Consider the following 27,125-nt stretch of genomic DNA (forward strand, 5'->3'; position numbering starts at 1 on the left):
CCTACAGCTGCCTGCTGTTTTGAGTGTACATCTACACAATAGTGTTTGGTAAATGTATGTATAGTGGACCATGTGGCTGCTCTACATATATCTTGTAAAGGAATGTTTCCCAGGAAAGCCATGGATGCCCCTAACTTACGTGTTGAGTGGGCTCGTGGGGGAATCGTTAATGTGCGTTTAGCCTTTTGATAGCAAATTTGAATACATTTAACGATCCATCTGGCTATACCTGCTTTGGAGATGGCGTTGCCCTTGTGTTGTGGAGAAAAGGCAACGAAAAGTTGTTTTGTCTTCCTAAAGTGTTTAGTTCTGTCTATATAGTACATGAGGGCTCTTTTGACATCTAGTGTATGGAGCATTCTTTCAGCGACATTTTGTGGATTCTGAAAGAAAACAGGCAGTTCAATAGTTTGATTCATGTGGAACTGCGATATAACTTTAGGCATGAATTTGGGGTTGGTACGTAGTACGACCCTGTTTGCGTGAACCTGTTTGAATGGCTCTTGAATGGTTAGTGCCTGGAGTTCACTAACTCTTCTTAACGAAGTGATTGCCACTAGGAAAGCTACTTTCCAGGTGAGGAATTGAATCTCACATGAGTGTAGAGGTTCGAAGGGTGGGCCCATCAGTCGGGTGAGGACCAAGTTGAGGTTCCACACCGGTGCTGGTGGGTGTCTTGGGGGAATTACTCGTTTAAGTCCCTCCAAGAAAGCTTTGATGGCAGGCACTCTGAATAAAGAGAGGTGCTGCCTGTTCTGGAGATAGGCTGCTATTGCGGTCAAATGGATACGTATTGAGGTGTATACCAGATTGCATCGGTAGAGGTGTAAGAGGTAACAGATTATATTTTGAATGGATGCGTCTAGCGGGTTAATGTAATTGTTGTTGCAGTAAATGACAAACCTTCCATTTAGCTGCATAGCAAGCTCTGGTAGTGGGTCTCCTGGCTTCCTTAATGATCTCCATACAGTCAGGTGGCAGGTTTAGGTAGCCAAACTCTAAGACTTCAGGAGCCAGATTGCCAGGTTCAGCTGTTGCGGATCTGGGTGCTGAATTTCTCCATGGTTCTGCGTCAAAAGCGCGGGTTTGATCCGCAGCCTTTGATGCGGCACCACGGAAAGTTCCAGAAAGGTGGTGTACCATGGCTGGCGCGCCCATGTGGGAGCAACTAGGATGAGTGTCAGTGAGTGCTGTCGCAGTTTGCGTGCTACCAGCGGTATCAATGGCGCTGGTGGAAAAGCGTACGCAAATCTGCCGGACCAGTTCATCCATATCGCATTGCCCTGCGACTGTGGATGTGGGAACCTGGCGGCAAAGCTTTGGCATTTTGCGTTTTCGTTTGTGGCGAATAGGTCTATCTCTGGATGACCCCACTGTTGGAAGTACGGTTGGAGTACTGACGGATGTAGCTCCCACTTGTGCATCTGGTGGCTGTGTCTGCTGAGCAGATCCGCCATCTGGTTGTCCTTGCCCGGGAGGTGTTCTGCCATGAGGAATATGTTCCTCTGAATGGCCCACTTCCACATGCTCTGAGCCAGATGAGACAACTGTGGAGTGTGTTCCTCCCTGCTTCTGTATGTAGTACATGGCCGTCATGTTGTCCGTCCGGATCAACACGACCTTGTTGCACAGGTGTACTTTGAATGCTTTCATTGCCAGGAAGATTGCCATCAGTTCTAGAAGGTTGATGTGCATCTTCTTTTGCTGTATTGTCCATAGTCCCTGCACTGTGTAATTGAGTACATGAGCTCCCCATCCCTGGAGAGACGCGTCCGCCGTCAGTATTATTTGTGGAACAGGCTCTTGGAACGGTCGGCCCTTGCAAAGGTTTTGTGGATTCCACCAATGCAGAGAGTTGTATGCCCGACCGCTCACCAACACTAGGTCTTTTAGTTGCCCGTGAGCCTGATTCCATTGACGTGCTAAGCACTCCTGAAGCGGGCGCATATGTAGTCTCGCGTGCGGGACTATGAAAATGCAGGAGGCCATCATGCCTATCAACTGCATGAACACTCGCGCAGGAAGGGAGTGTTGAGGTTTGAACTTTGAGATCAGCAGTTGCATGCTGTTGATCCTCACTAAATTTGGCTGAGCTGTGGCTGCCAGAGTGTCTATGGTCGCACCTAGGTACTGTTGTACGTGTGCGGTTTGGAGATGTGATTTTGGGAAATTTAGTGAGAATCCCAGACTGTGAAGAAGGTGGATGGTGAGGGACATGTGGCTGGCACATTGTTGGGCTGACTTTGCTTGAACAAGCCAGTCGTCCAGGTAAGGGTAGACGTGGATGTGTTGTCTCCGTAGATGTGCAGCTACTGTAGCTAGGCACTTGGTGAAAACTCTGGGTGCTGTTGTCACACCGAAGGGGAGGACTTTGAATTGGTAGTGCTGCCCCTGAACAGTGAAGCTGAGATATTTTCGGTGTGACGGGTGTATGGGTATGTGGAAATACGCACCTTTGAGGTCTAGTGTGGCTAGGAAGTCTCCCTGTCTGAGCAGCGGGAGAACCTGCTGTAGGGTGAGCATATGGAAATGCTCTGAGAGAATGTAGTGGTTGAGGGGTCTCAGGTCTAGTATAGGTCTGAGTGACCCGTCCTTCTTTGGTATTAAGAAGTACAGAGAGTACACCCCTGTCCCTTGTTGGTGGACGGGCACGACCTCTATTGCGCCTTTTTGCAGCATACTTATCACTTCCTGCTGTAATAATGCTAAGTGCTCTGAGGACATAGGACGGTGCCTTGGCGGTATTGTGGGTGGAGTGGAGGTAAATTCGTGGCAGTAACCGTGTTGGATAACATCTGACCCACCTGTCCGTGGTGATGGTATTCCACGTGGACAGGAACCGCTGGAGTCTTCCCCCGACAGGTGTTATGTGGTCGGGGGAAGGGAGAGGGCGTCACTGTTTGTTCTTGGGTGAGGACCTGGTGTTGCCGTAACCGCGTCCTCTGCCCTTGGTGCTGGAGCCACGATATCCACCTCGGGTGTTTTTATCGTAGGTACTTTGTGTGCCCCCTTTATTGTAGGTTTGCTGTGACCCCTGTCCTCTAGCCGCTCCCCTATTTCCGGGGCGACGAAAGGAGCCACTACGAAATGTCTGCGTTTGCAGAGCCCCCATTGACTTTGCAGTGTCTGTGTCTTTTTTGATCTTTTCTAGGGTGGTGTCAACTTCTGGTCCGAATAAGTAGTCGGGGTTGACAGGCTGATTGAGGATGTTATTTTGAACCTCAGGTTTGAATCCGGAGATTCGTAACCAGGCGTGTCGTCGTAGCATGACGCTGGTGTTTATTGCCCTCGCAGCTGTGTCTGCGGCATCCAGTGCACACTTAATGGATGCGTTTGTGAGAAGTTGTCCCTCCCTGATGAGGAGCTCCGTTGCCTCTTTGTACTCGTCAGGTAGATGTTGGAGTAGGGTCTCTAACGTGTCATAGTGTGAGCGATCGTAGCGAGCTAGGAGCGCCTGTGTATTGGCAATGCGCCATATGTTTGCCGCCTGGGCTGCAATCCTTTTGCCGGAGGTCTCTAGCACCTTGGACTCTTTGTCCGGGGGAGGAGCATCACCAGTTGTCTGCGAGTGTGCCCGTTTGCGAGCATTAGCAACTACGATGGAGTCCAGAGGCAACTGGCCTCTAATGTACGTAGGGTCCCCAGGTGCTGGCTTGTATTTTTTCTCGATCCTGGGGTTTATTACCCGTGCCCTGGTGGTTTCTTTGAAAATGTCCTTTGCTGGCTTGAGGACACCTTTCAACATGGGCAGAGTCTTTACAGTCCTCTCTGAGGATGCGAAAGTGTCCACCAAGAAATCGTCCTCGATTGTGTCTGAGTGGAGTTGCACTCCATGATTGGCTGCGGCACGTTCAATGAGGGCGTTGAATGCAGCAGTGTCCTCTGTGGGAGACGTTTTTGCGCCATAAAGCTGCGTGTCCTGTGTATCCATAGCGGCACCTGGGTCTACAGGGTCATCCCAAGCGTGATCAGGGTCCTGCGGGCCTTCAGGGTCCATATCCCTGGGGTAGGTGGTGTCGTCACCTATGTAGTCCTCTATTGCGTCCGTGTCGGAGTGCGTCGGAGAGAAGGACTGTGGATCTGGGTAAGAGGTGTGGAGGCGTTCATAAAGAACTGGTTCCGATTCCGCCGGCAGTTTTTGCTTTAGCGGGATCCTGCAAGAGTCCAAAGCCTGCTCGGAAGTGATCTTCCGCTTTCGGAGCATGAGCCTGCCGGTGTCGATGAAGTGGGACGGTGATGTCCCAGTAGGAGAGTGTTCAGTAGATGGGGACCTTGTCTGGGTGACACGTGTTCTAATCTCGAATAGTTTCGGCGCCGTGGATAACGGCAAACCAAAGGTGATGTTGGTTGGTGCCGAAGGTGCCTTTTGAGCCTTTTTCGGCTCAGAGCCCGACGTGGCCTGGAGGGCTGCCTTTTCTCTGATGCGTTGCAAGGACGCTGCAACTTGTCGCACCTGGAACGCTGACGGTTCTTTGGCGCCGAGTGGTTCTGTAGAGGCAGGTGTGGACTTCTTTGGAGCCACAGGGTCATCGAGTCGAGGAGAGGTAGTAGCTGTCGACGGCGTCGATGATTGGACCGTAGTCGCTGCTTTCGAGGTGGATTGCGATGCAGCGGCCATTTTAACCTTGGTGGTCGGTGCCGATTGTTTCGGTGCCGGGGGCCGAGGCGCTTTGGCGGTACCGATGGCCTTTCTCTTTGGGTCGGCGCCGACATCGGCTGCAGCGAGTTCGGCCTCGAAGTCCCTTTTGGTGCGGTCGGAGCCGACGGTTTTGGCTGGCGTCGAAGGTGTGGTGGTCCTCGAGCCGACCAGTGTTAGTTTCACTTTCGGTTTCTGTTGAACCGGTGCGACGATTGGTTTCGGTTTCGTGGAAGGGAAACCAGTCTTTTTGGGTAATAATGGCTCTCGCTGGATGTCCGAGGCCGGGCCAGAGGGCGGGGCCGAAGAACTGCGGGATTGATCTTGGGTAAGGCCCGAAGGCGATCCCTAGACCGGAGCCGTAGACTGACTCACTGGGATATCCTCTGTTTGGACGGGTAGGCCCTGCTCGTCACCAGAGCTACCTTCTTCGGCCCCTAAGGCCTCATCGTAGTCTCCTACCTCATCGTCGGCTTCTTCCCTGTGAAAAAGCTCTTCATCTACGTCTTCCGATCTGGAACCGTGTTCGGAAGCGGGGCTGGAGTGTACTTTTTCCACGCTTTCAACATCTTCGTCCTCGGTGCTGAAGATGTTGGTCGGGGCCGGTGCCGCTTGCTGCGCTTCAAGTCTCGCGGCACGACGATTCCGGAGAGTCTTCTTGGATCGGAATCGGGCACAGGCCATACATTTCGATTCGTCGTGATCCGGTGAGAGGCATTTGTTGCACACCGGGTGGACGTCGATATGTGGATATTTCGCGTGGCAAACAGGACACCGCTTGAATGGGGTCCTCTATTCCATCGTCGATGTAGGGTCGATGGTCGGATATAATGGATCCGAAAAAGTTGTTAAAGTCGCTAAACTAGCAAGTAAACTGTCGATACCGATCGGGAACAGTACCGACGAAAACTAAAGGCCTTTTGGCCTGAAACTAAATTTTCCTAACTTGAGTCAAGATAAGCACATCCGAACCCAATGGCGGAAAAAAACAATCTGAGGATGGAGAGGATGCCCATGCGCACTGTGGTCCAGGGGAGGAGTCACCTATCTCAGGATACTTCGAAGACTCTTCCAGGACAACAACGTGCAAACATCCGGACCCAACACTAGGCGGCGATCTATGCACAGATATGAATTCAGCAGCCCACATGCCTCGAACAGTATATGTTAAAACTCTTTTGCTATTGGCACAGGCTTTACACCTATTACAAGGATAAAAGCCCCTCATTTCTCTCAGAGTGCCCCCTTTCTGAGGTCCTTTTTCTAGATGGCTTTTTACCAACATATCACAAAGTGACCTCGCTTTCCTAAAAGTTACTAGTGGGAAAGGAGGAATATCATCACATATGGTGCTGTCAGTTTTTAGAAAATGCCAATTCTTTTTGAGCATGTTTTTTAGGTAATTGGCTTCTGTGGAGTAAGTGGTAATCATTCGAAATTTGCCCTTATCTTCCAAGGGTTTATCTTTGTTTTTTAACAAATTCTCCCTTGGGATACCTCTCACCCTCTGTAGTGTAGTATTCAGTGCCATGGGATTATACCTCTTTTGATAAACCTGGTTATACTTTCTGAAGCTGCTATTTCAAAATCTGTTGCCTTGGTACTGTTCCTTTTTAGCCTTAATAGCTCTCCATATGGTATGCTATTCACAAGTTTGGGGGGGTGGCTGCTACTGGCAAATATCGAGTTTCCAGCAGTGGATTTTCGGTAGAGAGCTGTCTGGATGTTACCTTCTTCCACAAACACCTTAAGGCCCAGGTAGTCCACTGCCACCGGGCTCACTGTTCCTGTAAAGTGTAAATTTATCTCATTTTCATTGAGAAGATCTATGTACCCTCAAGCCGACTCTGCTGTTCCCTGCCACACGATAAAAAGGTAGTCAATATATCGGTACCACTCAATTACTCTGCCCATCACATTGTCATTTTGGTAGGTTCTGGGCACCCGCTCCTCCCACCAGCCAACTAACAAATTCGCATAGCTGTGGGCGAAGCAGGTGCCCATCGCCATACCAGACAGTTGTCTGTGATGTTGTTCTTCAAATAGAAAAATGTTGTTCCTCAAACAGAACTCTACAAATTCTACTAACATCTGATTGTGTTCAGAGTACCGTAATTGACGTTTCTCCAAGTAAAATCTAATAGCTCTCACCCCATCCGCATGGTCTATACATGTATATAGACTTGTTATGTCTAATACCCTTAGTTGATATGTGGGATCCCATTTAACATGCATGATCTTATTCAAAAAGTCTTTTGTATCCTTTATGTAAGAATCCAACTGAGCAACAAAAGGAAATAGAAAATGATCAATAAAAATTGATAAATGTTCAGTCAGTCCTTTGAGGGATGACACAATTGGCCTTCCAGGCGGATGCTGGCTGTCCTTGTATAGTTTTGGAATGTGATAAAAAGTAGGAATCACAGGGTTAGAGCTTAGTAGGAACAAATGTTCTTCCGGTGCTAACATCAATCTCTTATACCACTTGCTAATCAATTCATCATATTTCTTGATGCTATTTTGATATATTTCACCAGTTGTTTTTTGGTAACATTCCAAATTTGATAGTTGACGCAAGGCTTCATTGCAATACTGTTCTCTAGTTTGCAATAACACATTCTCCCCCTTGTCTGAGGGTTTGATAACTGATCGATCCTGTATCAAATTTTGTAGTGCCAATTTTTCGGATTTAGACAGGTTACTAGAAGACTTTTTAGTTGTATTTTTTAATCTGAATTTCAAAAGGTCATTGATCATAGTGTCAGAGAAGACATCTATGTCATCCAGTGGCATTTGAGGATTGAAAAGTGATTTAGGTTTGAAAGGACTTACTTCACGTTCCTGCTCAATCCCGATGTTTCTTGCCCTTTGTGCCATATCTTCAAACTGTGTAGGATTTTCCTCCCTTTCCAAGCTTAGATTTTCCAAAAGTTCTATTGCAGGTAGATCTTTACCAGTTAATACATCAGTAACCGTCAATCTTGCTGTTGCCCCTTTCTGTTCTTTCATACATGATCTTAATTTGAAATATTTATGCAATTTCAATTTGCGTACAAAGCTGAAAAGATCTATTCTGGTTTGTGTGTACTCTAGATGATTGCTCGGACAGAATGTTAGTCCTAAACTGAGTACTTTTTCTTCCGACTGTGAAAGAGGTCTATCCGTTAGATTGACTACCGTTAAATTGGGTAAATCTATTGTCTCTTGGTTTGTTTCTTGCGATATGTCCACCTGGATGCCCTGCCTCTTGCTCTTCCTGCCGCCACCGGCTCTTCTTGTTTTCCGTCTCCTTCTGGTGGCTTGTTTTTGCCACCTCGTAGCCAAGATTGGCGGATTATCTGGAACTCCTTGTGAAAAGGATTTTGGATTTTCCTCCCTTCCATTAATCTCTCACCTTGTTCATCACTCGATTCGTTTTCTGTGATTTCGGATTCTGAGGTCTCTATTCATGGTGGCAAATGTTTAGATCTTGTGCTTAATTCTTTCCTTGGGCCATCAAACTTACGGGCGAATGTTAACACCCTGCCCTGTAAGTAATCGTTTTCATTCCGTACAAATTTCTCTTGCTTCCGATATTTGATTTTCTGTTCATATTTAAATAATCTTGCTTTCATTTGCCCCATAAATTCCTCAATCTTTTTCTTGTTTCCTTCATCTTTGGCCATTTCTTCTTCAATTTCTTTGATCTCACTGAGCGTTTTGTCCCGATCACGCCAGGCATATTTAACAAGTATGCCCAAAGTGCCCTGACAGTATTGTGCTGTATGTTCCGCCCACTCCGTTAGTAGCTGTGGGTCAGGGTTCTCATACGAGGGCACTGTATACACTCGCAGTCCCCTCGGGACTCTTTGTTCATCGATGTAGCTTTGCAAACTGGTGGCTTCCCACCATTTGCGTGTTTTACGCTCGTATAATCGCTCTAGTTTGATCATAGTTTCGGTCAATTTGTTTCTCGGTTGTTTCAGGTCAGGGACGTTAGTACAAGCCCCAGCTCCGCCTTGTGTCAAACATATCTTTCGCTGCCTCGCGACGTGCTTGTTCACAAAACATGGCTTCCGTACACTTTGGTCAAAGTTGCTATCTGTATTGGTATGTTCTTTACGCCACCTTGCCTTGCCACTTGTAATATACTGCCCGTTTATATCAAACAATGGAGTTGGAACTCACCAATTGGTAGTAGTTCTGGTGACCCGTGTAGCAACAACACAAGTCCTCATTCCCACTTCTCAACGGGATTCCTGATACCTGCTGCAGTCGTGGTGGTGTTTCCGCATAACGTATCCGCTCGTTGTTCCACACAAAAGCGGAGCACTCGCAGGCAGGTGCAGACTTTGCGGGTGTGGACTCCGCAACAATATCTCGCTCGGCTCCTTTTCTTCTTTTCAAAAGGATTGTCGCACTCGCGGGGCGTTTTGAACACAATTTATTGAAAAAGCCAAATGACCAGCAACAGACGCGTTTCGGCGAAATGCCTTTCTCGATGCCACCAGTACATCGAAAACGCCATGTTTTTCAACGTAACCCTTATCAACAAAATAAAGAAAGAACTCATATGTTCGCTCTAACATCAGCGCCATTTTGTAATAGGTAAACATACATATGTTATTGCACCTTAACAGTGTTCGAAAATTGTGCGTTTATATAAACCCATCTATACATATCAACTATTTATGTCGATTTTCGAGCATGGTGCAAATTTTGTATATTTGTTTACCTATTACAAAATGGCGCTGATGTTAGAGCGACCATATGAGTCCTTTCTTTATTTTGTTGATAAGGGTTACGTTGAAAAACATGGCGTTTCCGATGTACTGGTGACATCGAGCAAAGGCATTTCGCCGAAACGCGTCTGTTGCTGGTCATTTGGCTTTTTCAATAAATTGTGTTCAAAACGCCCCGCGAGTGCGACAATCCTTTTGAAAAGAAGAAAAGGAGCCGAGCGAGATATTGTTGCGGAGTCCACACACGCAAAGTCTGCACCTGCCTGCGAGTGCTCCGCTTTTGTGTGGAACAACGAGCGGATATATATATATATATATATATATATATTCACTTAAAAAACCATAGGTTTCACACATGTTCTAGTTAGCTGGACATTTCACTCGTAAAAAACCAATGAAATTCCCCCGTTATAGTTAGTGCAGGCAACTATAACTCACGCGACCGCAATCCTCTGCGGATGACGTCAGATATTACATCACTGTATTTAGACACTTATTTACCCATGTCTTCTTCCATTCATCTTTAGCTATACATATATTACAAATATTTATTTTACATAAAGACACATATGTCATCAGTGATGTAATATCTGACGTCATCAGCAGAGGATTGCGGTCGCGTGAGTTATAGTTGCCTGCACTAACTATAACGGGGGAATTTCATTGGTTTTTTACGAGTGAAATGTCCAGCTAACTATAACGTGTAAAACCTATGGTTTTTTAGGTGAATTTGCAAGGTTTTTTAAATGCTAATTCGTAACTATAACGTGTGTGAAACCTATGGTTTTTTCAGTGAATTTCAAAGGTTTTTTAAATGCTAATTTATGTATGTATTTTTTATTTTTTTATGGGATTTTTAGCGTGTGCGCACGGTGCGCGAACCCGCTTAATTTTCCGTAAAAAATGTTAAAAAAAATTTTTACGTGTGTTTTTTCAGCGTGCGCGCACAGTGCACTCAGCGATTTTTCGAAAAAAAAAAAACATCTTTTTTTTGCCCTTGGGGTCCTTCTGGGACCCCCTGACAAAGGCTAGGGGGTCAGGAACTGTCCACCCTGCCCCCTTTTCACGTTCTCCACCTTTGTTTTCCACCCCCTCAGACTGCTCGAGACAAAATGGCGGCCGACACTTCCTGGTTTCGACCGATTCGAATGTTTACCGACATCTAACAGCCAATCAGAATTGCGCTCGGGCACGGCAGGGTGCGCGCACGGTGCGTGCGTATAGATATTTATATGCTTTTAAATGCTATTTTCTCAGGAAATACTGAACAGATTTACACGAGACCTTCAAAAGGCACTTCCTTGACCTTATGGCGACCTCTCTGCCAAATTTCACCTAATTCTGTTCAGCCGTTCGGGCTGTACCTTCGACTAAAGGTCCTATGGAAAAATGCATGGGGAAAACGCGTTTTGGGACCCCCCCTTTTTCTCAACCCCCACTTGACGAATCACCCCGAGACTTTCAGGGTAGGAGCTGAACGGAGCGCCCAATTTGTTTTGAAAATTTCGCGAGAATTCGTCAACCGGCGCCAAAGTTATTCAAAATAGAATTTTGAGATTTCCTATGGAAACTAGGTTGTAACTATAACTATCTACTGGCAACCGCCAGTAGAATATATATATACATATATATATACATACATATATATATATATATATATATATATATACATATATATATACATCTCGGTTTATTGACATCTTTTTAATGAATTATGTTACAGCCCTCCCATCATACTTGAGGGACACAATGGACTTTTTGCAAAAAATTGATCAACTACAGTGGAAAGAAAATTACATCATGGCCTCCATTGATGTTTCTTCACTTTACACTTCCATCCGCCACCCTGATGGAATTGCAGCAGTAAAAGAATTCCTCGATACTAGAGCAATTTGCTTTTTGGAACATTCTGAGATGTTGATTGAAATGCTGACATACTGTTTGACACATAACGTCTTCCTGTTCAGAGGAGAACTGTTCCTGCAAAAACAAGGGACCGCAATGGGCACATCCTTTGCCCCAACTTATGCCAATCTCCTCATGGCAACATGGGAAACTGAAGTCTTAAAAGACGATCGCGCAAAAAACATCAAATTCTGGTCAAGATACATCGATGACCTGTTCATCATTTGGGAAGGCGATATAGAGCTCTTTACGAACTTTCTGGATTCTCTCAACACCAACAGATACCAATTGATCTTCACATTTACTACCAGCACCACTAACATTGTATTTCTGGATGTCGAAGTATATATACTGAATGGCAAATTTTGTACCAAAATGCACAGAAAACCCACGGCCAGCAACAGCATTCTTCATGCTAACAGTGGACATCCAGCTAAACTCAAATGGAGTATCCCCTACGGGGAAATGTTAAGAGCCAGAAGGAATTGCTCAGAAGTCTCAGATTTCAGCCTACAAATAGATGAGATGAGTCAACGTTTTCTACAACGAGGCTATCCTTTGGATGTAATCCTAATTGCAAGAAATAGAGTTAAAAATAAAAACAGAGATGAATTACTCCAAGTAGGCCGGAACAAAGAGGACACTGCTACTACAACGAGACTCATAGTTGATTTCAACAATCAAAGTAATGAATTCCAAAAAACCATATCTAAATATTGGGAAGTACTGCTGCTTGATGAAACCCTTAAGAAAATTCTGCCTCCCGGACCAAGAATCACTTACCGAAAAACTGCCTCTCTGGGAGACATTCTTACACACAGCCACTTTGAAATTAAACCGCAAACCACCACGTCTTGGTTAACCACACCGGGATTCTGGAAATGCTCAAAATGTAAGGCGTGTGAACAGGGTAAAAACATCACTTCTTACCAATTACAGAATGGCCATCATGAAAAGATCCAAGACCACATCACATGTGAATCAAAATATGTAATTTACAGATTGGAATGTCCATGTCAAAAATACTATATAGGCAGCACAATCAATAAACTTAAACTCTGCTTCCTACAACATCTGCGTGCAATCAAGAATAAGGACTTCACATATCCTATGGCTAAACATTTTTTTGACTTCCACTCAAGTGACAGTAATCGGCTCAAGTACTCTGGCATCAAAATTGTCAAACAGAAAGAATGGGGTGGAAACCGTATTCTTGAGTTAAGAAGAACAGAGTCGAGAATGATTTTACTAATGGGTACAGAAAACCCATTAGGACATAACTTGGATGCCGAACTGCATGTGCACCTTTGAAATTTTTGAACTGACCACTTATGATGGGCTCCTTCCTGTTTCCCCCCCTTTTGCACTTGCATATAATTTCCACTGTTGATCTAAAATTGCAAATCGTCATTTGTTTTCACTGTATCTCTCCTTACTTATCCCTCCTCTGATTACTGCTGACATAGACATATGAATTCTATATTGCAACAGTTGGAATTTGTCTTTAGATGACTCTAGGTTGGTAACGTTATGAATTCTTGACAACTAATTAACCTTGTCCACTGACAACATACTTTATGAGAAAACTCTTTTTAGAAAAACATTAGTGTGTGGTCAAAAATTATGATCACTTACTTTGTGAACATTTAATTGTTAGCAGGACTTCATCATTTACAATTGCCTAATTCACTCCCTCACAGTCTAAAGGTACTTTACCGCGATTGTGATTTATCTCCAATTCCAAATTGTTTCATATTAATTGCAATAATCTTTAAAAATTATCTAAATTATCAGCAATCACCATGGAGGATGAATTATTGTAGTTCTCTTTGATCTAAAACTTTTATTTACCTTGAAATAACATGCCTTGATCGACGATGCAACTCACGTCCAGTATGTTTTCACTTTCTACTATTTTTTGTAAATGCTTTCTTTAAAAGACACTCTGGACATTAGGACTCTATGGTCCAGTTGAAGGCTGAGTGCCGAAACGCGTCGACCGTCCTTTTGTGCGTGTTCCTGATGTTCATTTGCTGAATAAACACTGAGTGTTCTCTGTGGTGCCGTGCTTTCCTTTGTTGCGACGAACCCCAGGATTGAGGGTGAAGCGAGAGAGAAGTTTGTTCATATATATCACAGAACTTTACATTCTATGACCAGGACGAAGGCCTCAGGCCGAAACGCGCAGGTCGTTTTTTGTGATGCACTCATATTTGCACTTAGTCAAATTGAGAAGCAAAACAATGAAAAAAGAATAAAACTTTGAAGAAGCACAACCTCAAGTGCTCTGTTTGTGGAGTGCTGCCTTTCTGTGGGGCTCAGTTATGGCAGTGGAGAATACAAAGGGTAATGTGCGGTACCCAGATCCTGTAAAACGTGGTGTCGGGCCACAAGGGACGAGCATCCAAACATGAAGAGGCCTCCTGCTTCTCGGCTATAGAGTGGTGAATTCCTGAAGTGGGCGCTTAATGAAATGATTACCATAACTATTTAATTCAACTGAATGCCGCAGACAGGTATAGACACGCTAAGAGGACCAAAATTCTAGTCTTCTAATCCAGATCACACAAGATTGCTAGAAAGAAATTTGCAAGGCTTAGAAGTCCTATGAGGATAAATAGACACAAATCAACACCGACTTTCTCAAAGCCAACATTGAATCAGCCTCACACATTCAATCCAATCTAGCCCAAAAGACTTCTTCATAAAAACAGACCTTAAACCCAGTATGTGGTCCACCTGTGAAACGAGGGGCAGAACCAGCAGGCATATTTTAGGGGGAATGTGATAATGACATGGACATTTACGTCAATCGTCACCATAATAAATAAAACAAATTTCTCTAAAAAAAATAACCGTTTTTACAAGGATCTGTCCAAACCAAAAAAACTCTTAAAGCCTCTGAAGCAACTGTGGACAATGAAAGCTTTCCTAAACCTCTCATCAAGCTACTAAGTTGTTTTACCCTTCTATCGCCAACCAGTACTGGTTCTCAAAAGAATACTATTGAGTACTTTTTCATGAGAACAAAACTTTAAGACATCCTTTCCCACCCTCTGGATTACCAGAGGGACAGTTCAAGAGTTTAGGATTCTCTGATCAAGAGGCCAATTATTCAAATTACTAACTATGCAGTAAAGCACTAACAATATTGTGGGTTTCATGGAAAAATAGTTTCTGATAATGAAAATGAAAGCACAGGATCCATTTTTTGAATACTTCGTTCTTTACATACATTTTAAGAGGGAATGGTAGCAAGCCATTCCGAAATTCACTTGTTTTAGCCAGACAGTATCTCAGTCATGGAAGCATTTTGCGATTTGAATTGCAGTGGATGAAAACCATTGCACTTAAACATCAACAATGTTAACTGTTAGCTGGTTGTTTTTAACTAATGACCGCACAAATAACGTTTCACAGTTATCTCTTCTCTATATAGACAATAGAACAAATGTTCGTGGCAGCAACAAACACCCTGGCAAAAATGATTTGGTATTATTGTCTAGACAATATCAGGTCCAGTAAAGAGCAGTACTTGATTAAAAACTGATAAAGAGTTCCCTTTATGTAAAAATATTTCTGTCATTCCTTAACACTCAATAAAGAAATTATTTGGCAAGAGACTAAGATGCTTGTCCTCTGTGCACATTCCTCCAGGTATCAACTTGCACATGAAATTGGGACTCTTAAATTGGAGGTCTTCAAACGGATCTCTCACCACCCCCCCACCCCTAATCTTGGGGGCTTTAATTCACCTGTAAGAGGAGCATCATGCTCAAAACAGTGTTGTGTTCTTGTTTAAAACAAACACAGAGAGGTGAATATACCGTCAGTAACCTTTTTCGTCACTCACGTTAAGGCTAGGAGTAGGTGGAAGGAGAAGGGCTCCGTATGACCCTAAAGGTCCCCCAATTCTGATAAAGTATCATGCTCTGGATACTTTCACACTTGAGGGAGACCAGGCTGCCAAAATAGCATGTTGGTATCGTATATTCGATTGCATTTTTGAATGGGATAACTGAAAATAACTACAATGTTGAATAGTCAGCCATTTTAGAGTATAATTACAAAAATATATTTGTAATTCAAGGTGGCCCCTAATCAATTATTTTTTCCACACAAGGAATTGCACAGAATTAAAAGGTTTAAGACACCACACTAGTTCAATAGGATTCTTTGTGATGTTCCTAAGGGGCAAAATGCATTAATGATCTTTGAGAACCCACGATGACATTCATGTTTTCTAGCTCTACCAAAAGTTCCTGTGCTATACTGTTACTTGCAGACAGGTGGCCATCTACAAAGAGCTTGCCATAAACTGACAGAAACATTGAAAATGTGTACATTTTAAAGACATGGAACGGGAAAGTCATACTTCACCTGTGAATGATGGAAAACATCTTTTGCTATGGCATTCAAGTCAGTCGTATCCTGAATATTACGGACGTAGTCAGCAACAGCTTTGATCACTACGTCACAAGGTGGTAAAACTAATTGATGGGCACGAACCTGGAGAACAAATTTAAAGTACTTAGTAAACTGACTGAGGGAAATGTTTACATTTTAACACACTGACCAATATTATGATAGAAACCATCCCACTGATGTCCCTTCTTGATGTTCTATTGAAATGGAATGAACTTAAATGTGTTTCTACAAAACAAAACACCATAAACAAATAATGCTCCATATGCGCAGTAAATGTCACCATTGAGGGTGATAGAGTTGGATTAACCGTTAAAATATCGTCACAATGATAGCAGTCTATATTAACAGACCCCAGAATAAGTTGTGTTTACCTTGAATAGGTTAAATACTGTGGCTTAAATGTATTTTGCAGTTCTATAATGACTTTGCAACAGATACATTTTTACTCAATGGATACAAAAGTACTCCCCTAAAAATACATTTAGTTTTAAGTTACATGCATCTTCTTTAAAAATACTATAAAAATGCTCAGTTCCACAATATTTAAGAGGTCCATCCGCAATTATCTGGATGTAGTGTAGGAAAGTTGAAAACAGAATAAGACTAAAGCATAGTGGTGCTCTTCTACAAGTGAACCACAAAACTGTATTTAGTTCAATCTCCCAAAATGAATAGCATCATCTCGCCAAAATAGTGACTGTTACCCAACCTGCAGGCTTTTTGCTCATTAGCAACATTGTTGATAAAACCGGACTTGGAGGCGAGACCAAAGCTGCTTGCGAAGCGGTTTGTACAGAGATCTGAGCTTCAGTATCACATATGCAGGGGTGTGTCAAAAAGGGCACGCCACCCCTTTACCTGTACATGCAATTCCCTTCTTGAAAAAAAGAGCTACTGCTACATATTTCCGGATGATGGATGAAGAGATCGGGTGTTGATAATAGGGAATGCCTATTTACAATCATGGCTGTTCCCTATTCTCAATTTTCTGAGTAGGGTCTACTGTCATGGCTGTTCCCTATTCTCAATTTTCTGAGTAGGTTCTACTGTCATGGCTGTTCCCCATTCTCAATTTTCTGAGTAGGTTCTACTGTCATGGCTGTTCCCAATTCTCAATTTTCTAAGTAGGTTTTACTGCAAGCGAGAATGAGAAAGGAAGGAGCATAGTCATAGGCATAGGCAAAAACTTGAAAAGAGCACCCAGGTCACATTTAGCAACGATCTGGGATGAAGCTGTGAGTGTAGCATCAGCTAGGTATATGTTGTAGCCCATATAATAATGCAGCATCTCTCTCTCTGAAGGGAATGCCTTCGTCCAGGTGGGGTATGAGTGAGCACCAGAAGGAAGTTGGGATCCAGGCACAGAGTAGCATTTGATGATACTTTATGATCCAACTGGCAACAGAGGATATAGCAGCCGATCAGCTTATGCCAGTGATACAAAAGTCACTTAGTTTACTGGTAAAAGGTATGCCCTTAGTTTTATCAAGACAAAAGTGCAAAGTGCTCCTGCTATCAAGGTTGTGTAAAGTCTTAGCCTTGAAAGAATGGCGATGTAGAAACAATGTGGGGACAACAATCGAAGCGCTTGTAAAGCACGGACATGAAGAAGGCGGGACAAAGCGTCCGACTACTTTTTACTACTGAAGTGTAGTGAATGGTTATCAAATGCATAGGGCTTATGGCACATTTCTACACCTGGCTGATGTTAAGAATACTAAGAAGTGATGAAAAACTGCTGATCACATTAGCCCAAAAGCTCAAAACATATCAGCCTGTCAAGGACAAAGCTAAAAAGTCCAGGAAGAAAATGTGGCACCTAATCGGAGGAAACAAAAGCTCGCTCAGGTTATCCATCATCAGTGTTGGATAGTTCCCTGCAGTAAACCACCAATACTCTGATCAGTCGATGGTGACAGCAAGGTGCCAAAAAGGCATCCTATCAAAAGGTTGGGAGCATGAGGACACAATTTTGTGGTGTTCTCGGGGTGGAGGATAGAAAGAGAGAACGTTTAGACCTGGGATGGGCTGGAGAAGTTACCAAGCTCCTGGGCCCACTGGGAACTCATTTAAGATAGACCTTAGGTACAATCTTAGTGCAGGATGTCTACAGTTCCAGAAGCCATCTGGAAGTCTCTCTGCTCATTAAGTTGAAAGCGGATGGCTGTTCCTCTCTGGAAGACAGCAGGACTTTAGAGGGTGGGGATTAATCCTCTTGTGGTAGTTCATGAGAACACAAATTAGATTAGGGTTACCAACAAGTATGGACTCTGCTCCCCATTGTACACCGCATGAATGAGAAGTGCCAACAAAGGGACAAATGTGGATATCTCGCTACCAGTGGGGCCAAATTCTGGGTGAAAACTCTAGCATCGACATCAAAACCAAAACCCATGGAGATAAGCATCCTGCATTTTCACAACCCATATCCACTCTTTGGGGATTCTACCAAGATCTGAGACAAAGTAAGCATATCCAACTTCTGCAAGGGTGTAGGGGGTCTGGATTAAATTGAGCAGAGTAATCCCGCCTTTTTTCTTTCTAAGCAAGTAGTGGCCCTGTACCTTTTTGGGGATGGGATGAACTCTACTGGTTTTCCTTATGTATGGAACGTGGGTGCGAGTAGGAGTTCAGACGAGCGGAGGTGTCTGGAATGTTTGTGAAAGCAGGTGTGATTGACGAGGAATGCTTGGCCAGTGTTATGTAGTTTCTTGAAAGTGTGGGTGAGAAGTTTGATTTGTGCTAGTTTGTGTATGGAGAGGCAGTGGAGCTCCCTCAGGTGTGGTGCGATGAGAGTGAGGTGTGGGAGGTTGAGAGTATAACGGCTGCAGATTTCTGAATGGTCTGAAGCATTCTGGTGATTTTTGTTGATCCCATCAGAGGGTTTTTTCCGTAGCCCAGCTTGCCTGTAACTAGGGTGTGCATGAAGGTGTTCCGACTGCTGATTGGAAGCCACTTGAAAATCTTCCTCAGCATCTTCAGGGTATGGAAGCATAAGGGGGTGACAGCGTTGACTTGGGTGGTTAACTCAAGTTTGCTGCAGATGAAAATCCTGCGGTTCTTGGTATAGGTGGTCAGGTTTGGTGCCGGTCCTAGCTCTGTTGGCCAACAGGTGGAGTTCCGCAGTGCTGTTCCAGAGGATCATTTCAGTCTGATTGGTGTTAAGTTTTAGACGGTTGGCAATTTCATTTACTAGGGGTTCTGTCCCTAAGGAAGAGAATGAATTGTGTTGCATCGGAGTAGAAGAGGAAGTGAATATTGTGTGAGTGGATGATGCTGGCTGGAGGGAACATGTATGTGTTAAAGAGGGTCGGGCTCAGTGCGAATCTTTGCAGAACTCCGCAGACAAGGTCGCAGGGAGTCCAAGTTATATGGTGCCAGGCTAAATAACTGGGTCCTTCCAGTCAGGAAGAAGCAGTTCAATCGGAGTGCTTGTCCTTGGATTCCAATGGCATGTAGGCATTGGATGAGAATGGAGTGGGAGATTGTGTCAAAGGCCGAGGAGAGGTCCAGGAGGATAACGTCCACTGCGTCTCCTCTGTACAGAGTCATGCAGATGTCATCCGTGGCAGCAAAGAGGGCAGTTTCAACCTGTGGATGGGTCTGAAACCAGACTGAGTGGTGTCAAAGAGTTGATGGTCGTTGAGGTATTCAAAAAGGCATCTGTTAATGGTGGTCTCTAAGACTTTGCCAGGAATGGTAGCAAGGAGATCAGTGTGTAGTTGGCCAGCACTGAAGGGTCTGCAGAGGGTTTCTTCAGCAATGGGAGGACAGTTGCGTGTTTTCAAGCATCTGGGAATGTCACAGAAGAGGTGGAAGCATTAAGAATTGTTGGGAGCATGGTGCTGATGGGTTGCAGTCCTCTGGAGTAGGAGTAGTGGGGGCAGGACCTGAACCCCTAGGTGGTGCCTCTCATCTCCTGGGCCCTTGGTTGTGGTGTTAATTTAGTAACGTTTGTGGTTCACCCGGACAGGCATTGTAGCGGTTGCTTGAACAGGGCGGCCTCCCCATTCAACCAACAACCCAATTTCTCACAACAGGCCATATGGTTAGCATTAGTTCTTTGAATAAGATTGGGAGGCGTTTGGCGAGGTCTCTTGGGTGTGGTAGAGGGTTTACGTTGCTGCCAATGGCTGTGATTTTGAGGGTGAAGAATTGAGAGAGATTGTTGCAGAAGTCCTGAGAGGAGGTGAGCGAGTTGGTGGCGGCTGCTGGTGAAGTGAAACGCTTCACAATGGCAAACATTTATTTGCCTGCGTTGGTGCTGGCATCGATGTGGCCTGCCAGAGCGGCACATTTGGTGGTCCTGACCATTTGGTGGTAGCGTTTCAGGTCCAGCTTGAATGTGCTCCAGTCTGTATTGTCCTGGCTCAATCTCCATTAGTGCTCGAGCTGTATGAGGTGTGCTTCAGCTGTCCTGGGGTTTAGATTTTGTTGTTTTGTGTTTGAGGATGGCCAGGCAGTCGGCACAGGAGGTGATCCAATTGTTGAAATCTGTGATGGTTTTGGAGAGGCTGTTTTCGGGTCAGTCGGTGTGGAGAGCGATGTTCCACTCTTGGTCAGTGATGCTGTTCCGGTTTCTGCAGGCTGGTCTGACAGAGGTGCATGTGCGTTGGACCGGGACAGTGATTCTGAACTTGATAGCGTGGTCTATCCAGGACACTAGTGTGGGCTATCCAGGACACTAGTGTGGGCTTGTCTACTCTGATGTTTTTGAAGGTGGGGAAAATAGTGTTTAGAAGGTGTCTGGTGACATGGGTAGGTCCTTTTACAGTTGGGTGAGTCCCATGCTTCCATGGTCTTCGATGAGAGCTTTTGAGTTGAGGGTTGGTGCAGTTTTCCAGATGGAAGTTCAGGACTCCCAGTAGGATGTAATTGCTAGAGTCGAGGGAGAGTGGTGCGGTGAAGTCCATAATGTGGCTGTGAAGTTGGTGCGTGATTTCAGTGGTCTGTAGATGAGTAAGTGTTGTGAGAGTAGCTGCAGGAGTGGGCGAGTGCGGAAGTGGTGTTTTGGGTGCGCTCTCTGTAGGTGTGGTAAGTGTTGGTGTGGCTGTGGGTATGTGCATGAAACATTACAGGAAGCATAGGCGAATGCTCCCTCAGTGTTGTGTGGTGCTGTGAGGCAGCATTTTATGGAGCGGCGGCCAGAGTTGTGGGCACAGATGGTCGCAGTGGTGAAGTGTCTGGATGGGGGCGGATCAGGGTTCCTGCCACCGGGCGTGGTCCAGACTCAGACGGGCTTGCCTTTGGTGCGCATGCGCTGCAGCTGCTGTTCAGTTGGTCCTGGGAGGGGATGATGAGAAATCCAGTTACATCACTTCCTGTGCAAATGGAGGAGCACCTGGAGATGCTCTCTATTACTTCTTGGAGTATGAATTCTGAACTGCTGATTTCACATCTTAATGATCGGTGTTAATCTGAATACTTGCTGCATTACTGTATGAATATTCAAACTAGGTGAAAAGTGAGGTTTTTGCAAGCCTTATTCAGTTTTCTTCTCTGTAGATCCAATTCCACCCTGACAGAAATATGATTTCAGTTGTAGTAGAGAAGCTGCTGGCTAGAAAATGCTCATGAACCAGCAAGTAAGTACTGAAGACGCGGTTTGTATATACAGCGTAAAGAGTAATTTGTTTCCCTTCAGGGATAGCCAATCCTGAATAGGTCCTAAAACTGCATTCTGTGTGTGACAAGACTATTTTATCTTCCACCTTTTTCTTGCCCCCAATACTTTCCATTCCCTTCTGGTATTTAAGCAAGTGTGGTACACAGAGAGTGTGGCATGAGGAGTGAAACAGGTCTAGTTTTCAAAGCACCCCTAGAGTGTATTACATGTACTCTTCCTAGCAGAAGCCTCCGGCCATCCTGGAGAAGGTCTTGGGATACAGAGGTAGCCTTGAAGATTGCAGGTGTTGGAGATGTACAGCAAGGTCATTATTGACCACTAAGACAACCCATGCATCAGCGAATGTATGGATCCAGTGATGTGGGAGAAGAGAAAAGAAAGCGAGGGTGTAGAGTGGCGCCCGAAGAGACTAGGGAGGAATGCTAGTCCCTGAGGCATTCATTACAACTTCTTGATCTCTCTTGATACCAAGGGAATAGCTTGATCTTCCATCTTCCAACACTAGTCACTTCCTGAAGAAGAGGAGGAGGAGGCTACAGCCATAGCTTTGAAGCAAGAGGATGAGCCATCTTGAAAGACTGGGGGGCCTTTGCTGGATGCAAGAAGGAAGGAGGTGCTTTTGTTGGAACTACTTCGGTGTCACAAAGAGAATTTGCAGCAGCAGTGACAGCATTTACCGCTGGTGGACCTTGGCTGGGATAAGCTTTCCCGGTAAAGGAGTTGAGGACTGCTCCTAAGAAGGGCTGAACCTGAAGGGGCTAAAGGTGGGACATTCCCATGTTGATGGTGAACTCTAGGTGATACAAGAGGTCTATGGTGGTTTGGGTAGGAGCTAAGCATTGTTGTTAATTTTCCCTCTTGATCAGCCAGTCGTCAAAGTGACAGAACACATCGATGCCGTTCCTCCGGAAATGAGCGACAACCACCACAAGACACTTGGTTAACACCTTGTAAGACTGTGGTAACCCCAAAGGGCAGTACTTTGAACTGAAAATGCTGGCCACTTACCACGAACTGGAGGTACCGGCGATGTACAGGGTGGATCGGGATGTGAAAGCAAGCGTCTTTCATGAAGTCGCCTTGGTGTAATAGAGGGATAGCGTCCTGAAGTGTGATCATGTGGAAGTGCTCTGAGAGGGTGAATGTGTTGAGGGGCCAGAGGTCAAGTGTATGCGGAATGACCTGTCCTCCTTCAGGATTAGGGGTACAGGGAGTACACTACTTTGCCACGTTGGAGTAGTGACACAGGCTCTGTGGCCCCCTTGTGAATGGGTGCCTCTACTTCCACCTGAAGGAAGCGTTATGTTCTAGGGAGAGGGTGTATCTGTGTGGTGGGGTTGCTGTGAATTCCAAACAGTAACCCTGTCCTATGATGGAAACGACCCACTGATCTGTGGTAATTTCTTGCCAGCTTGCCAGAAATCCATGGAGTCTCTAGACAGGTGTAGTGCATTCGTGTGGAGCAGAGGCGGCTCCCTAAGCTGTGCAATCTTTTTCCCTGCCTTGAGAGCTGTTACCCCTGTAGCCTCCCCTTGAATAGGAGAAGGAAAAGGGAGAGGTGGGAGAAGTGGAGGAAAAGGAAGAGGAGGAGGAGGATGCCTAAGAAGTAGATGGCTAGTGCCCCGATCCTGGAGCTTTCTGGTCTCAGCTGGTGAATCAGGCTGCAGTGCAAAAGCCTCCTCAAAAGTAGACTTTATTTTGTGAGAGATAGATGCCAGAGGCTGGGGCAGAGGCTGGGTGAGGATTCTGCCGGTTTGTGGATGGATGAGAATCCTTCCCTATGCAGCATCGAGCTCTTCCTGTAATCGTGCGGGATAGGCTACTCCTGTTCCTTAGATACAGTGGAGGAAGGAGCTTTGGGCATCCAGCATTTCTGCACCGAGGCCAGCGTCTGACTCACTGGTGCAGAGGGGGTTCGGATGCAAAGAAGTCTTCAGAGTCGAAGCAGGGCTGAAGGGTGACTTTGACATCTGTGCCAGAAGCCAAGTCTTCTGCGGCTGTTTTGGTGCCCTAGTCTGGCTCTGAGTCATATCAGAGGCATGTTTTTGTTGCGGACCATGGCCTTAAGGCAGTGGCGGACCGCAAGCCTGAATCTGGGATTCAGGGCTCGACCCCCCTCGAGAACAGTGCTTGGTCCGACCGGGAGATGGTAGACGGAGGGATGGATGGTGTCCTTACTGTCTATGTCTTCCATGGTTGGGCCTGGGATTCTACAGCACTCGACTCCAAATGGGCTCGGCCAAGGGCTGAAATGAATGGGCTGTTCACCGGAGGGTCCAGGCCCAGTGTCCTCCTTGACATCAGGGTGGTACCTGAAGAGGTCCAGGGTATAGTCTCCTTGCCGCTGCACCCTGGGTAGTTGAGCGAGGAGTCTATCTCATCTATACTGCAGTGTCTTCGTGATGCAGAATGCAAGGAATGCTGAGCAGGATTTGTCGTGCTCTGGAGACAGACAGTTTGCAAACCTGGTGGAGGTCTGCCCAGGGACACTTTGCACAATACTGTGGGCTCTTTTAGAATGGAGACCTCTCCATCACGCAGTCACCATTTTCAGGGAAGCAATGATGGTGTAGGCCCCAAAGGGGGTGTAGAGCCGAGTCAGATGAAGGGACCATATTACACCAAAATGTAGTACAAGCGACAACACTTCAAGACTATCACTGCAGGCATCGACTTGGGGGTTCAGTGGATTCATATCTAGACCAAAAGGCGCAGAAAAACTATCTAACAAGGAGCAGATGCCATGTGCATTACCAGTGATAGGAGTAGTTACTATACCTCGTGACTCGGAAGACTTCTTCGAAGAGAAACAGGTTGCACAAACCTGAGCCGAACACTAGACAGCAGACGTAAACTGGCATGTGTGTGTACAGCTACACATTCCACCAGCAAGTGTTAACACTCCTCCAAAGTACATTTTAGTTGCATCTATGTGTGGCAATCTTATGGATTCCTTTTATGCCCAAATTAGCGCCCTGATGAGAGAAGCGTTTGCCTGCTTTATTCATGGTTGCAACTTATTGAAACCCAAACAGATAAAACTAATACAATTCCTACCATTCAAGAAGTTCCTAGTCACCCAACTGTTCGGTCCCTCTCCAAGACTGAGCAGTCATTGCTTACAGCACTGCGCGCCTTGCCCTCTTCCACTTACTGAGTCTAACTTTCCTTCTGACGCTTTCCAGGCTACCGGTACACAGGATGCCCTACTGTCTTTACTTCAACTAACAGCGTCACCGGTTATGAATTTGCCTCCTGAAGCATGTCCATATGTTGTGATACTGATAAATATTCTATTTTTATCGCTCAGGGTATCCAGGAATGCTTTAAAATTTAACAAAGTAATAACCTGGTTGTCAAATATCTGGGCTTTAACATGTCTCCTTATGAGGTCTCGTTTGTGAGAAGGATGGCATGGACTAGTCCATTTCCAAAATTGTGCCAAAGAGTGACCATGTTGTTATCAAATTCAGAAACCCCAAGTATGCAAGAAATCTTTTATTACAATCCCAATATTGGCCTGTTAGCCATGGACAATCAAAATGTTACCTTTGTCATTTTTATATAAACCTTTTTATTAAAGCACTAAGCCCGAATGGCCTACTGTTAAATATTTGCTTTCTCAGACGTTGGTTAGTAGTGTATCTTTATTTAACCTATTTCAATCACTGGTGTGTCTAGAATCGACAGGCTCAAAGTCAAATTCTGTGGCTCTTCTCACTCATGATAAGAGTACTGATGTGTCTACCTTTGTATGCTCCTCTAGCAGTAATACGGCAACTCGAAGTATGAATTACTAATGAACACTGGCAGTCATTGGTGAAATCATAGGACACTGTGATGTTTCAGGAGACCTGCTGCACAGCTGACCATACTTGTGAAGGTTTTACTTGTTATTCATTGCCCACAATACCATATTCCTCAAGCAGAGCCAAAACTGGTCTCTCCTCTTGTTTTAAGGTATCACTGTAAAGTTATATTATCCCTAATAATTCTAACTATGAGGGGATTAAAGGGGATTCAGTAAACTGGTTCAGAAATGTTCATTTTTTTTAAAGTTTATTTTTATAATGGCAATTTTACCTCTACTGTCGATCCAAATTTTCTTTATTATTTACTATTTTTGATGATCTTACTGATGGGTATCACCAGTTTCGACCAGGTTTTAGTGTTGTGTTGGGGGTGACCTTAATTTTAAGATACGTTCATGGGTCTTGTTTGGGAACCCTTTTTATCTAATCCATTTCACCATCAGATTCTGAATAATCTTGGCTTTTTAATTATGTTGTTTTGAGAGATCTGGTGAATGTTCAAGAAGCAGCAGGAGGCGATAAGCTAATTCCTACTTTTTCTGGTTGTGGTGCTCAATTATTAATTATATTTTTGTCTCTAAGAATATGTACAATTTTATGTTTGAGAGGTGTATCCAGATGACTGATAAATGTGATCATAATACTATCAGTTGTTTTTCAGTTCCCTGTGCCCAATTACGATATTCTTGCAGAGGAGTATTTCATAGCTCAATTAAAAACAACAGGTTAAGAATCAATAAGAAACTTCCTTATCCTCCCATATTTTAGCTTAATTTGTTAAATAAGAGCTTAGGCTACTATTATCTGTGCTGATCTCTGCAACATAGCCCCCAATATATTAGGAGTGCCATTATTGACCTTAGTGATTCCATCAAGAGTATGCGTCATAACCTAGTTAGTACTATTAATACTAGTAGGATTTATTCTGTGTGCTCCCATGCTAACACAAGGTTACATCAGTTCTGGTCGGATGCACAAGGAATAGATTGAAACAACCAGTTTGTAGAGCCTGTTATAAGTCCCTCTCAAGAATAGGGAAATCTAAATAAGAACAGAGTACTGGCAGTACCTGAAGGCTGCCTGTAAATTAAGACACAAAAATGTTGTGGAAAGTAGTTAATTCTAACAAATTAGATATTGCCCATACACCACCTTTTGGTGCGCATATTGTTGCAGATCAAGTGGGTGAGTCATTTTGAAAACATCTACCACTATGCTGATCCAGATAAACTTAAAAAAAAATAGTATTCACACCCGGCACCTGCCCCTTTTACTCTTAATATGCTTGGAATATTCTGCAGTAGGTTTTGTCATACTAGAAAGATCTTTTGGTAAAGCTCCTTAAAGTCCACAATGCCTTGTATAAATCCGACAATGAGCTTTGGTCCCTGCAAATTAATTATGAATTTTTTTAGTATGCTAATAGAAGTGAGCTTCCTAGTTCATGGCATTCCACTACTATTGTCCCTGCTTTTAAGAAGGGCTGCCTCAAGATGCCCAGAGCTATAAGTTGATCTCTTTCATCAACGGAGGTAAAAGTGGGAGGAAGAATCGTGCTGCACGAATCTGATTTAAACATTCTGACTGATGTGCAGAATGGGTTTAGGGAGGGTTTGGGGACTATGAACAATGCTTAAATATGTATGTAATTATTAGTAAGTATAATGTAGCTAAACAGATCTATGTTCATCTGGTTTTTATGGACCTAAGAAGTGTGTTCAATCTCATGACCAGGTCCAAACTCTGTCAGATTTTAACACAAGTGGGTCTCGATATAACTTTAGTTGACTTTTTGCGTGCTCCGACACCGTTCTCTCAGCATAAGTTAGATGAGGTGACCAGGGTGAGTGCACAAAATAATTTAAATTGGATAAAGGTGTTAGCCAGGGCTGTGTTCTTGCACCAGTCTAACTTATATTATATAATAACAATCTTAACTTGTGCTTGCTTTAGGAAGGCCAGGATATGCCCCAAGTAAATTCTTGACCCATACTGGC

At 44.5% G+C, this 27,125-nt stretch overlaps 1 protein-coding gene across 2 annotated transcripts in view; it reads right to left on the reverse strand.

Annotated features, from left to right (window-relative positions):
* Positions 1-27,125, reverse strand: part of FAM120A (family with sequence similarity 120 member A) — a 439,339-nt gene that overhangs the window by 263,185 nt on the left and 149,029 nt on the right. For both annotated transcript variants that reach the window (XM_085624582.1, XM_085624581.1), the window contains exon 4: positions 15,643-15,771. In XM_085624582.1, coding sequence (XP_085480708.1) covers positions 15,643-15,771 — 129 coding nt within the window. The remainder of the gene's footprint in view (positions 1-15,642; positions 15,772-27,125) is intronic.

The sequence above is a fragment of the Triturus cristatus genome, chromosome 9, assembly GCF_964204655.1.
Source record: "Triturus cristatus chromosome 9, aTriCri1.1, whole genome shotgun sequence".
Taxonomy (NCBI): Eukaryota; Metazoa; Chordata; class Amphibia; order Caudata; family Salamandridae; genus Triturus; species Triturus cristatus.